The sequence below is a fragment of the Protomyctophum bolini genome (assembly GCF_963924005.1).
Source record: "Protomyctophum bolini genome assembly, chromosome: 16".
NCBI classification, from domain to species: Eukaryota; Metazoa; Chordata; class Actinopteri; order Myctophiformes; family Myctophidae; genus Protomyctophum; species Protomyctophum bolini.
The window spans coordinates 4,381,291-4,394,198 of record NC_137877.1 but is presented as its reverse complement, the minus strand read 5'-3'; the positions used below and the strand labels follow the sequence as shown (position 1 = coordinate 4,394,198).

Sequence of the window (12,908 nt, the reverse complement as noted above, 5' to 3'; positions counted from 1 at the left end):
ACCCGTAGTACAGGGGGGAGAGGGAGGGGAGGGGGAGAGGAGAAGACGCCGGTTGGGTATATAATGAGCAAAAAGAAAAAACTGAGAGCATAGATTTTGAGCAGATTTGATTGGAATTTTACAGGGCTTTAATGGGGACTTAATTATCCGCATCAAATGACATCTCTCAGCCGCCACAGATGAAAACATATCGCCCCTTGAGGCAATATATGCAACAGTAGGAATGCACTAATGGTGTGCAGCTGCTGAGATCGTGTCTTGCATTGCACACGTTGCCCCCGTTACGACACGAACACGGCAAAGACATGGCAATTATCACTAGTATGTGGCACCAGGAATCTGTTGTTCCTTGTTTTCTTGTTTGATTCCCCCCCTCCCCCCCATGCGGATGAGTGACATTATTGTCATTGACAGCACCCTTCGTTTTTTTTAATTATCAACCTTTAAAAAAACATTTTTGTGCAGGGGGGACATTCTCACTGTTTACACGCTGGTTTACCACCTTGTCCTTTTACTTAATTTGAAAATGCCACAGGCTAAAGTACATCGTCTGAAGGTCACACACACACACGCACGCACACCCCCACACCCACCCCCACACACACACACACACACACACACACACACACACACACACACATACACACACGATAATGAATAGCATGTTGTGTTTACCGGGTGTCTTGTTAAAGTTAAAAAGAGAGAAACAACTCACGGTAAAGGCAGCGGTCTCCGGTGTACTCCGCCATGCAGCGACACACCGGCTGGTTGCCCGTGCTGACGTCACACGTGGCTCCGTTCAGGCAGTGGCCGTCGCACACCCGCTTCTCACAGAACGGCCCCGAGAACCCCACGGGACAGCGGCACGTCGGCTTCCCTGTAGAGGAGAACCAGGGTTAGAGTGAGAAGACATGTTGGCTCCTCTGTAGGGAAGAACCAGGATTATAGTGAGAATCCTATACCGGACCGCGACATGTCAGCTTCCCTGTAGGGAAGAAGAACCAGGATTATAGTGAGAATCCTATACCGGACCGCGACATGTCAGCTTCCCTGTAGGGAAGAAGAACCAGGATTATAGTGAGAATCTATACCGGACAGCGACATTATAGTGAGGCAAGACCCTATGAGGGACAGAGATAAAGAAAGAGCGCCGTAGAGTGCATAATCACCTACAAACAGTCATTAAGACATGCAAATCCCTTGACTCCTTCAAAACCGCCCTCAAAGGGCACCAACGGATGGCTGCAATTCGAAACTGGCCCCCATAAAATCTGAATCTCCTCTATGATGATTTCCTGTTTTGACTACTACAACTCAATACAACTGTTAACTGTGAGTGGACGACACTTGTTTACAATAGGGCCCACCATTTTCAATTCATCAAAACATTTAGAGACGTACGAATATACACAACTATGTTGAAATGTACTGTAATTCTGCAAACTGGTAATAAATCAATCAATCACTTCACAATTATGTTGGCAGTACGTCCTGCCGACTACATAATAAATAATAACAGGGAGAACGGTATATTTAATGTGCTGCCCGTGGGCCTACGGCTGTCACAACCATCATGACATTTCATGTGATGATTCATTGTCAGACAATTAATTTTGTTTTCTTTTTGGCATTTAACATTTGGAACATAAATTACAAATGACATTTCCGTTGGCTTTAAGGCTTTGTAAACTATAAACATGCATGAGGCAGATTATGATATGACAAATGACAGAAATTAGTGACATTTATTATACAAGACGCGTGCCAAATTATGCACGCTGTGATCTTGTATAGGTCTGCAATTCCACCACGTTTTTAAATGCTTGAAAATATCTGACATTTATTCAACATGGAAACAATTACGCTGATTTCCATCACACATAATTATATATTTTTTGTATATACCCTCTCTTCATAATGTAAATAATATCCCAAGAGGCACACTTTACTACTTATTTCGATGGAAATAAGCAAATTAGCACAACACCCCATAGCCCCATTCAATTCCCATCTAATTCAATGCAATTCATTGAGGGCTTATGGTATAGGGGAAATAGCCAATAAGGAGTTTTTGCACAAAAAAACACCTGGACCTCTTTGTAACAACTACAAAGAAAGCTAAGAAAGGTGAAAAAAAAGCCTTCTAGTATGGAATTCTCCTTTAAAGCAGCAGACCGTGATTATGTAGCTCCACTGACTAGGAAAGGAAACCGCATGGAACAGATTGTAAGCATTGATTAACATGGAGGCACAGAGACCCTGGGGCTGACATGGCAGTGTGGGTGAACAGCTGTGCACATATTATGAACACTGCCACTTTACAGGGTGGCTACTAAAAATAACACAATGCCGGGGACCACTAGTGGGCCACGAGTGTATTGCAAGTGCCACAGAGTGGGGCGCTATGAACTTGTAGGTCTGCAATTTTTGAAACCACTGACATAGAAACATGGGTATTTCAGAATATAGAATAGAAGATTTTGTTTTGTATTTCGACGTCAGGCCTAAATGGGATAATTGGCATGAAATATTTCCTTTATAACCTTTTTTTTTTGTGTGTGATTCCAATAGATAGGAACTTAAAGTATACCAAATTGTTGGTATTTTCTTTTTTTGTTTTGCAAAGGGAGTTCTGGACAAAACGGTAGCAGATAAAGTTGCTCATAAAATATCACAAATAGCAACATAAACATAAAATCAAACAAACGGAACAGATTGTCGTTCACTACCAGTACAGTAAAGACAGTGGTCAAGTATTCCCTCATCCTATTTTTAAAAGCTGCTGACAAGAGAACCCAGTTTAAGACGACTCCGTAGCTACAGACTAAAGTGAAGTTTCACCAAAGACTGCTAAATGACATCTGGTGTCTCAATCTGTAAAGATGATATTTGATCTTTCCATCAGATCTCAGGTTTAAAAGCACTAATTAAAATGAACACGCTCTGATCACACACGCACGCGGCCCACCCATGAACTGAACTGATTGTTTTTTTGGACAGGCAGGCAGGCCAATAGGCGGCAGGCCACCAGGAAAGGTCCGGGCGTGCTGCCATTCTGCCATCATGATAATTCCACTGTACCTGAATATCAGTGAGTGACAAATAAACCCTCTTCTATCTTGAATCCTTTTGCCAGCATCATTCTTGTGAGAGCAACAAAGGGTTGTGTAGTTGTCTGTTGGTTTGTATCATTTATGTTGTTCTGTAAAAGTGGTGGTATTAGGGCCTGTTTGTTTGTTTGTTGACGGAGCGGGTGCTATAGTTTCTGCTATGGCGCTGGTTGTGGTGGGCCAGGTCTGGGTCCAAATTCGCGCGAAAATGATTCTTGTCCCAGTCCAGCCCTGGACGTCTGGACCACATGACACGGCAGCCCAGATTTTCAAGTGGGGTCCTGATCTCTGAAAGGTGGAGATCGGACCACTGCTCTAAGGTAGAAACACCACCATGGAGAAGAAGGTGGAGAACTACTGCTCTAAGTCAGGGGTTCTTAACCCGTGGGTCGCTACCCAGTGTTGATTTCGTCGACTAAAACTACTAACTAAAATGCGTTGTGAGCTTGTAGATCGGCTATTTTCAGCAAGTGTAAAATCAGTCATTACAACGGCATCAAGACCCGCCAAAATACATTTTAGTCGACTAAAACTAGACTAACACTAAAACATTCCAGGTGACTAAAATTTGACTCAAACTAAATGAAAACTATTCAAGAGACTATATGACTAAAACTAAAATCTGCTGCCAAAAACAACACTGTCGCCCCTCAGGGGGGTCGCCAAATTATCATGGGGGGTCTTTGAGAACCCCCCCCCCCCCCTGCTCTAAGGTAGAAACACCACCATGGCAACCGGCAGCGGTGCTTAGAGAAATCTCCCATCCATTAGCAGCTCTGCTTTTTGGGGATGGAGCAGAGACAGCGCCGCAAATCACATCTTTGGATGGACAGTCGCCTGCAGCTGTGTGTGTGTGTGTGTGCGTGCGTGCGCGTGTGTGCGTGTGCGTGTGTGTGTGTGTAATGACTCTTATAGGAAGCTGCAGCAGAGATAGCCTAGCGAGTCAGGTCTTTGGACGGCTGCCTGGTCTACTCTGCTCGAGGTAATGATTCTCACCATCACTGCAACATTGAGTCATCTTCTAGTCCTTCACTCCCCCGTACGTCCCCCAAACAGGTTGTAACTTGTACCCTAGCCCATTCTGGGCGGGAACCCCTTTTGGTGTTTTAACTTATAAGCATTATGTGATACTTTAGCTATTGAAAAATAGCAGATCTACAAGCTCGTAGCGCGCCACCGAGTGGCACGCTACGAGCTTGTAGGTCTTGTAGGTCTGCGAACGTTTAAAAGATTTTTCTTTTTACGTCCGGCCTAAATGGGCTAGATGTACTATACCACCTGTTCAGTAAACAGCAAGGGATATCATTTGTCAAGAACGATATTTTTGTGTTATGAAAGTTATTTTTTCCCCTGGACCAAAGCAGGACATGAGGCCAAGTCCTCTCTCAAAATATTATTTAGTCACAGCCTAGGCAAACTGGACACATGTAGCAGACAGTGTTATTTTCGTCCACCTCTGCGGACCACGGCCCACGGTTGAAAACCCATGGTCGTCTCTAGACCATAGCAGTGGTTCCCAAACTCTTTCATGTCAAGGACCCCCAAATTGACATTTTTTTAGCCCACGGACCCCCCATTTGAAAACATATGCCAGTGACCCCGATAAGGGAGGATTTCTACGGCTCTAGCAGTGATTCCGAAACATATTCATTTCATGGACCCCCCCAGGTTCACATGCGTTATGCTACGGACCCCCGATTTAATGGCATTTCTATCTCTGGTACCCCAATTTATATTGTAAAAGCACTGTTAATTTAACTCTGAGAGTGTACAAATGGAACCAAATTGACCCGTAATAGGGTCCATTTGGTTCCATTTGTACACTCTCTGAGTTACAGACCCATAAGGGTCCATTTGGTTCCTAACTGTCTCTAATTGAGCTACAGGTAGGTACCCCCTGGAACTCCCTCAAGTACCCCTAGGGGTCCCCGGAACCCCACTTTGGGAACCACTGCGGTCTAGAAGAAGGCTAATTATAGTTGAGATGACTTTCAGAGTGATTTGATGTACGGTAGAAACATTGTACTGTCTGCAGTGAAGCTGCTGGATCAGCCTGACTATTTATAGGGTTGCCAAACATTCCCTTGAAAGCCATTATTAAGATTGTTCAGATTCTATCCAAGCATCTAACAAGTTGTCCACATCTTCCTTGGCGAAGTTGAAACATTGTTTAAACATAAGCTGCTGCTGTGAATTCGTGCTTCCTCCAGTAATTTAACATCCTGGGACATATTTTCTGCTGCTCCGAGAGTTGGCGAGAGTTTCCTGCCGTTGCCAAAACCTTGCGTAAAATGTCAGGGGGGAGCCAAGACTTACACTTAAAGTGGAAACACAACAAGGGGCCATTGGAGAACACATCACTGCGAATGTTGAAGATTCAGATAAAAAAGAAAGAAACACGAATAAAGTAAAATGTGGATGGAAGGCGCAAAAACCACACTTGGCAATCACATCATGTGGGACTAAAGTCCTCCAGTTTGAAATATCATCTTTCCAACTTGTGGGGTTTTTATCTGATGAAATCCATGGCACATTCTTCTCTCTGAACATAACTGGCTATGATAGTCACAATCAAAAGAACTCAGATGCAGATGAGACTTTATAACTAACTACAGTGAAGAAGTGAAAGTTAAATCCTTTTATAATCACTAGGTTTAGATCTATCATTCATTGCACAAAATAGGATCACGTAAAGTTTTAATGGATATAAAAGGAACACAGCGATTATTACTCATGCATGCATGGCATTTAATTTGTACAGGCTTTTTTAGGCAAGTATGCAATGCTCAAAAGACAGTTGTACAGATGGTACAGTCAGGCAGTATGGACTACTCAAAAGACAGTAGTAGTACAAGACGTTGTACAAGAGCTGTGCTGTATGCACCGTTAAAAGTATTAATGTCAACATTATAGCGTCTGAACGCACAGTAACAGGGGCAGGGGAAAGGGGAGTGGAGGGAGTCATTTCTGAACGCACAGTAACAGGGGCAGGGGAAAGGGGAGTGGAGGGAGTCATTTCTGGTCCCCATGGGGTTTGTGGAAATTGCTTTTACACGCACACTGGGCGAGCCGAGGAGGGTCTAACGAGCGACCTTCCCTTTCCCCCAGAAGGCCTCTTTAACCAGATACCTACTCAGCTATGGCCGCCCCTAATGCTAAACGCACAGCATGAACAGAACAGTGGTTCGTTCTCCACCTTTTCTGGATCAAGGGCCCACTTTGTAAAACTCAAAGGCGTCTGGTTGAAATTGGCCTTAAGAGACTTAGGGATGGAGTTATGTAATTTTTCACCTGTACCACTTGTTCTAGTCTATAACAACATCAGATTAACCCATTTAGGCCTGATTTAAAATCCAGTTTAGACCGATGTGACCGGAGAATATACACTATAGCTACTGAGTGATTATGAAGACGTGCCCGGGAAAGTGTGCACGGGAGGCAGCCTCCAAAGTAAGTGTGCACGGGAGGCAGCCCCCCTTCATCTCCAAAGTAAGTGTGTGCACGGGAGGCAGCCCCCCCTTCATCTCCAAAGTAAGTGTGCACGGGAGGAGGCAGCCCCCCCTTCATCTCCAAAGTAAGTGTGCACGAGAGGAGGCAGCCCCCCTTCATCTCCAAAGTAAGTGTGCAACGGGAGGAGGCAGCCCATTTGACAACTATAGCTCACTCAGTCTCCATCACCCATTTAGGCCAATAGCCTTCCTGCCTGCAGGGTCACATGTGCTCAATGCGGCGAAAACTCTCCCACTTTATGAAAAAGCCCCCCCCCCCCCCGTCACGCCGAGCATGAATGAACGAACGAACCGACGATACTGTACGGCCAGCAGCAGAACAAATAAATATCATATCGCTTTGTTTCATCTCTCTCTCTCTCTCTCTCTCTCTCTCCAGCTGCACAAGGCATAAATAGGAGCATAATTCATCATACAATAAATGCAGGAAGTTGTTGCGTGAGCTTTTATACAGCCGGTGAACCCCGGCCCGGGCAACAAAACAAGACAGATTGTCAACAACTGTGAGTCGTGCTCACACATGCTGCCTCTAATTCACTACTAGAACAACAACAAAACCATCAACTATTATATCTGTATCTTGAGGAGGGATTATTATTAAACCGATGGGCTACTGTATGCTTTGGGTTTGCGAAGCGATGCATGTCCAAAGATAAATCAGGCATTACGGTATATATATCGAGCAGCCTATAGGAGCGGAGACGAGAGGCAGACAGGATTAACCTTGCTTGGTTTAGGAGTAAAAACCTGAAAGCTAAATATTGACAACGTGAGGCGAGGTATATGCTCTGTGTTAACCCATTCTGAACGGGAAGCCATTTTGGTGTTATAGCATCATGTCGTGCTTTAGCTATTGAAAAATAGCAGATCTACAAGCTCATAGCACGCCACCGAGTGGCGCGCTACGAGCTTGTAGGTCTGCTATTTTTGAAAAATCGAAGAACGACTGACATTTTTTAGAATCTGATCTCGGGTCAGAATGGGTTAAGGGAGAAAAAACTACAGGGCACCGAGGGCAGTGCTGGGCAGAGATGGTCCAGTTATATATACTGTATATATATATATCGCCCACAGAAATTGAAATAGATTTTTTAGGCACCGCAGTGGAATGGAATGGAATTTAAAGGAGAATTCCATACTAGAAGGCTTTCTTACCTTTCTTTGTAGTTGTTACGTCCCCACCAAAGAGGTCCAGGTGTTATTTTGTGCAAAAGTTCCTTATTGGCTGTTTCCCCTACCATAAGCCCTAAATGAATTGCATTGAATTGAATGGGGCTATGGGGTTTTGTGCTAATTCGCTTATTTCCATCGCTCAAAATGATAATTTCTTTGTATATATCCTCTCTTCATAATGTAAATAATATCCCAAGCGGCACACTTTACTACTTCTTTCGATGGAAATAAGCGAACTAGCATAACACCACATAGCCCCATTCAATTCCCATTCAATGCGATGCAATTCATTGAGGGCTTATGGTAGGGGAAATATAGCCAATAAGGAGTTTTTGCACAAAAAAACACCTGGACCTCTTTGGTGAGGACATAACAACTACAAAGAAAGGTAAGAAAGATAAGAAAGCATTCTAGCATGGAATTCTCCTTTAAAGACCAACGGTGAGCCGGAGAACCTCTGAAGAGACGAACATTTAATCGGAAAACCTTACAGATCGAAGTCTGTGCAGCCTGTGCACCGTCTCAATCTCTGCTTAATGGTTGTCTAACACACATATAGTGTAACTATAAACACAGATACAGTACAAAGCGCCTTCATGCAAGCTTATATTGTACATTATGATACGTTACAGCTTGCGGAGTTAATTCAGTCAGATACTCGAGGGGTTAATTCACTGCATTACTATGTGGGTGTAAAACAAAGAACAATCTTAACCCATTCTGACCTGAGATCAGATTCATACGAGGTTTCCACTGGACACACACTGGTCTGATTAACCCATTCTGACCTGAGATCAGATTCTAAAAATGTCAGTCGTTCTTCGATTTTTCAAAAAATAACAGACCTACACGCTCGTAGCGTGCCACTCGGTGGCGCGCTATGAGCTTGTAGATCTGCTATTTTTCAATAGCTAAAGCATAACATGATGCCAACACCAAGATGGGTTCCCGTTCAGAATGGGTTAACTAGGTACAGACTCAGTGAGCAGTCTTGGCAGACCTGTATCCCGAGAGAAGACAGACTATAATGCACCCACTGCACACTAAACAAAGTGGAAACCGAGCTACACTTCCTAACCATCTGTCCATTGTACCAAGACATCAGAGACACACATATACTTCCCACAGATTACAACCACGCACGGAGATTTTGAAAACGTGACCAATGACAAAAAAAACTCCCATATCTGCTGGGCGAAGTACAACCATGTGCAAACACAGCAGCAAGATTCGTGAGCTGCTGTGATAGGAGAAGGATATCAAACGGAACACAACCACCCTAAAGACTAATCATTGTGTATATTCCTGCACTATACCTGCATCGAGTGTCCTTGGTACATAGAATCTATTGAAAATTCTGACTTTCAAATGTATATAATGTTTGTTTTGATTGTATTGCTGTATTGTGCTTTCTGCTTTGGCAATGTAAACGTATGTTTTCTCATGCCAATAAAGCCCTTTGAATTGGGTGTATAGAGCGTATCATTACCATCACCAATGGTAAAAGTAGCAATACCACAATATTACAAGTAAAAGTACTGCATTCAGAACACACAGACACACACACACGCGCATGCATGCAGGAGCACCCAAAGACGGTCGCATGCACACCACTGTGTGGGCGAAGTGTAAGCGCCAAGCAGCTGACCTCAATAAACTCCAATATGTTCAAAACAAAACTCAGCCACCCGCCTACTCACCTCCACCCCATCCAGAGACCACATCATGATCACACCATGTCCTTCATGAGCTCCACTGGCTCCCCGTCAAACAACCAATCCACTTCAAAGTACTCCTCACACTACACAACCTGCCCCCCCCTACCTCTCCCATCTCCTCAAGCCACACGGCCCATCGAGCTCCCTCAGGTCCAGAGACCTCCTTGAGGTCCCTATAAAGGATCAAAGGCAAAACCTGGGGCGACATGGGCCTTCTCCGTGGCCGCCCCTACCCTCTGGAACGCTCTCCCCAAAACACATCCGAGATGCCCCCCCCTCACTTCCTTCCCTTCAAATCTGCACTGAAAACCCACCTGTTCACAATCGCATTTCCAAGCTGATGTGTTTTTAAACTTGTTATAAGCACTGTTTTATTGGTTTGACTATTTTAATTGTTTTTTTTCTTCTAATAAAGTTGTCCTTTTTCTTGTTCCCCCCCCTGGCCCCTACATGTAAAGCGTCTTTGAGTGTCATGAAAAGCACTATATAAGTCCCAGATATTATTATTATTATGGTGGCACTCTTTTTTTATTTATTTTTTAAGATATTTTTTTGCGGCTTACGCCTTTTTATTGGTTTTTTGAAGGGACAGACAGTAGGCTGACAGGAAACGGGAGAGAGAGATGGGGGGGAAGACATGCAGTAAAGGCCGTGTCGGGCTCGGGAGTCGAACCCGCGGCACACTGCGACTGGATTAACAGTCGGGTGCCCAGACGGTTACGCCACCACCTGGGCATGGTGGAACTCTTATGTAAGCTCACCTGCTTCACTAACTGGGCTTTCCTGTTGCCGTCACTGTAGGTTGTTAAATGCTTGTTTTCTCCCACCAGCACCACCCCAGCTGTGGGTTCTGCTTTCCCTAAGGGTTCTCTGTTTTCCCCTGGGGGGGGGGGGGGGGTTTGTTATATATGTAGTGCATACAGTATTTATACATATATATCTCCCTGCACTTAACCCATTCAGACCTGAGATCAGATTCATACAGGAGGTTTCCACTGGACACACACTGGTCTGATTAACCCATTCTGACCTGAGATCAGATTCTAAAAATGTCAGTCGTTCTTCGATGTTTCAAAAATAGCAGACCTACAAGCTCGTAGCGCGCCACTCGGTGGCGCGCTACGAGCTTGTAGATCTGCTATTTTTCAATAGCTAAAGCATAACATGCTGCTAACACCAAAATGTGGTTCCCGTTCAGAATGGGTTAAATGGTTGCCTTCTAAAGTGCTGAGCAGCAGGGAATAAAACGATATACACATACCGTATAGCAGAGCCTGCATGCGAACGCCAAGATCAAAATACTACGTCTGCACAATAATAATAATATCGGAAATGTATCGTCGCGTTGCAAATGTCAACATGCTGCAATATACCTGTATACACATCGCTAAATAAAAACAAAAAATATTGATGATTTCACTATTTTTTTTCCAGGTTTTTGTATTCATTTCAGCAATCCAGGTGTAAATGTAGTTTTTGTTTAGACTAGAAGAAAAATGTTTTATTAAGCGGAGCAGCGAGAAACTGCATCGCTAAGTTTTTATAATATATTCACTGTCAATAGCAGCTGAAGCCTGCAGGTGCACTGCTTCCAGCAAAACCATATTGTTGGAATGGAAATTAAAATTAAATGTCTTTCTTTTTATTTGTTTTCCTATGTCCTATGTGAGCAGTCTGAGCGGAAAATACCAAGGCAGAAAGACCATTGAAACGGGTACACTTCAGTATTTGCCTGTAACTCTGATAATTATGTGACCAGATTTGACCGAGATTTGACTGCCATCGCGCAAATTACAGCTTTTCACCAGAGGAGAATAACTTTCTTCAAAATGAGTTAATAATAGCACATAGGCAGACTCTTCACATATACTAGAGCATGTCTGAAATAAGTGTCAGAGCTGAAATCGACATGTAAATATGAAATAAATGCCCTGCATGTAGCTATGTGTGGGAGGCATAATGTTAGAGACCCACAGAAGTGAACCTTTTCAAGCCTGTTTTCTCAACTCGCTGATTTCCGCAAGACATTATACTCTATGAGCCATATCTCCAAAAGCGGTGGGTCAAACTGAACAACCAATATGTCAATTTGAAGCTATGATCCCCTGCTTTCATATGACATAAAAAATGGGGGAAAAATGAAAATTCAAAAAAGCAGTCCCTCAGTCAAATTAAGTCACATCATACTATAATTCAATCAATGTCTGAATGTCTGAATGTCAGAAACAGCGCGTTATCTCATCATTGCCTGCACCAATCACTCCCACTTTTCACACAGGCATTGACCATATGAATATGGATGTCTTAACGGAGCCCTTTTTTTCCGATTTGACACATCAATGATTAATAATGAATGTATTAGTGAATTAAAACGCACCCGGGCGCAGTACCCCCCGTGGCTACAAGAGGGGGGCAAATATCTCACAACGGGTAAGGGCTAGTATGGACAATTAAAGAAATACAATCACCAAAGAACCACCAACGCTGTGTGAGAACTCACCGAGGTGCGAGCCCGTGCAGGTGCCTCCGTTCAGGCAGTAGTCCGTGCAGTGGTTGACCTCACAGCGCTCCCCCGAAAAGTCAGGCCAGCAGTAGCACCTCCAGTCTCCCTTCTCATTGGCCAGGCAGCGGCCGCCGTTCTCGCAGGGCGGTCGGCACAGTTCACCTTCACGGGGAAAGGAAAAAAAACAAAACAAACGAACAGACACACAAAATAAGAAGCCGAGTTGAACCTCATTGTGGTGGTGGTGGTGGAGGTGGAGCCGCTGAACACGCATCACTGTCCGACATCGCAAATACACCGCCGACCTTTTCATTGTTGGCCGAGCAGCTCACAAAAAAAAGTAATTTCGAGAATTCTGTGCCTGGCTGAGGATCAGGGCCGAAAGAAAATGTCACTATAGAACACATTACCTAAAGGTTTAGGGTAAGTGATATGTTTAGGTTATAAAGCAAGGTTAACAGAGTATAGTTCGCCCCAAAGAATGACTTATTTTCTATCAATTACACACCCCGCCCACATCCCATGTGAACTCAAGGGTTCATGGAGTGTGTAATTGAATGAAAATAAGTGATTAAAAGCTCTAGATTCTGACAGGAATCATTGCTAGTGTTTGTACAGCAACAGTGTTAATTAGCTCTATAAGCAGGTGAAGATGGATGGATGGATGGATGGAGGGAGGGATGGAGGGAGGGATGGAGGGAGGGAGGGATGGATGGATGGATGGAAGGATGGAGGGATGGAGGGAGGGAGTCACGCATTTCACTGGTACCTCCTGATGATTCATTGTCTTCATTATGTTGAAGGATCCACTCGATATAAATAATGGCAGCTACTGTATATTACAAAATGCCTATAATTGTTGTGAGGGGGTGTGAGATCACACAGATATCCTTGA

At 44.0% G+C, this 12,908-nt stretch overlaps 1 protein-coding gene across 1 annotated transcript in view; it reads right to left on the bottom strand.

Moving 5' to 3' along the window:
- lrp1bb (low density lipoprotein receptor-related protein 1Bb) overlaps window positions 1-12,908 on the bottom strand; it is a 634,358-nt gene that overhangs the window by 32,389 nt on the left and 589,061 nt on the right. Inside the window, exons 85-86 of the mRNA XM_080786185.1 lie at window positions 12,011-12,175; window positions 716-877 (exon numbers count right to left, since the gene is read on the bottom strand). Of these exons, the coding sequence (XP_080642311.1) occupies window positions 716-877; window positions 12,011-12,175 (327 nt within the window). The remainder of the gene's footprint in view (window positions 1-715; window positions 878-12,010; window positions 12,176-12,908) is intronic.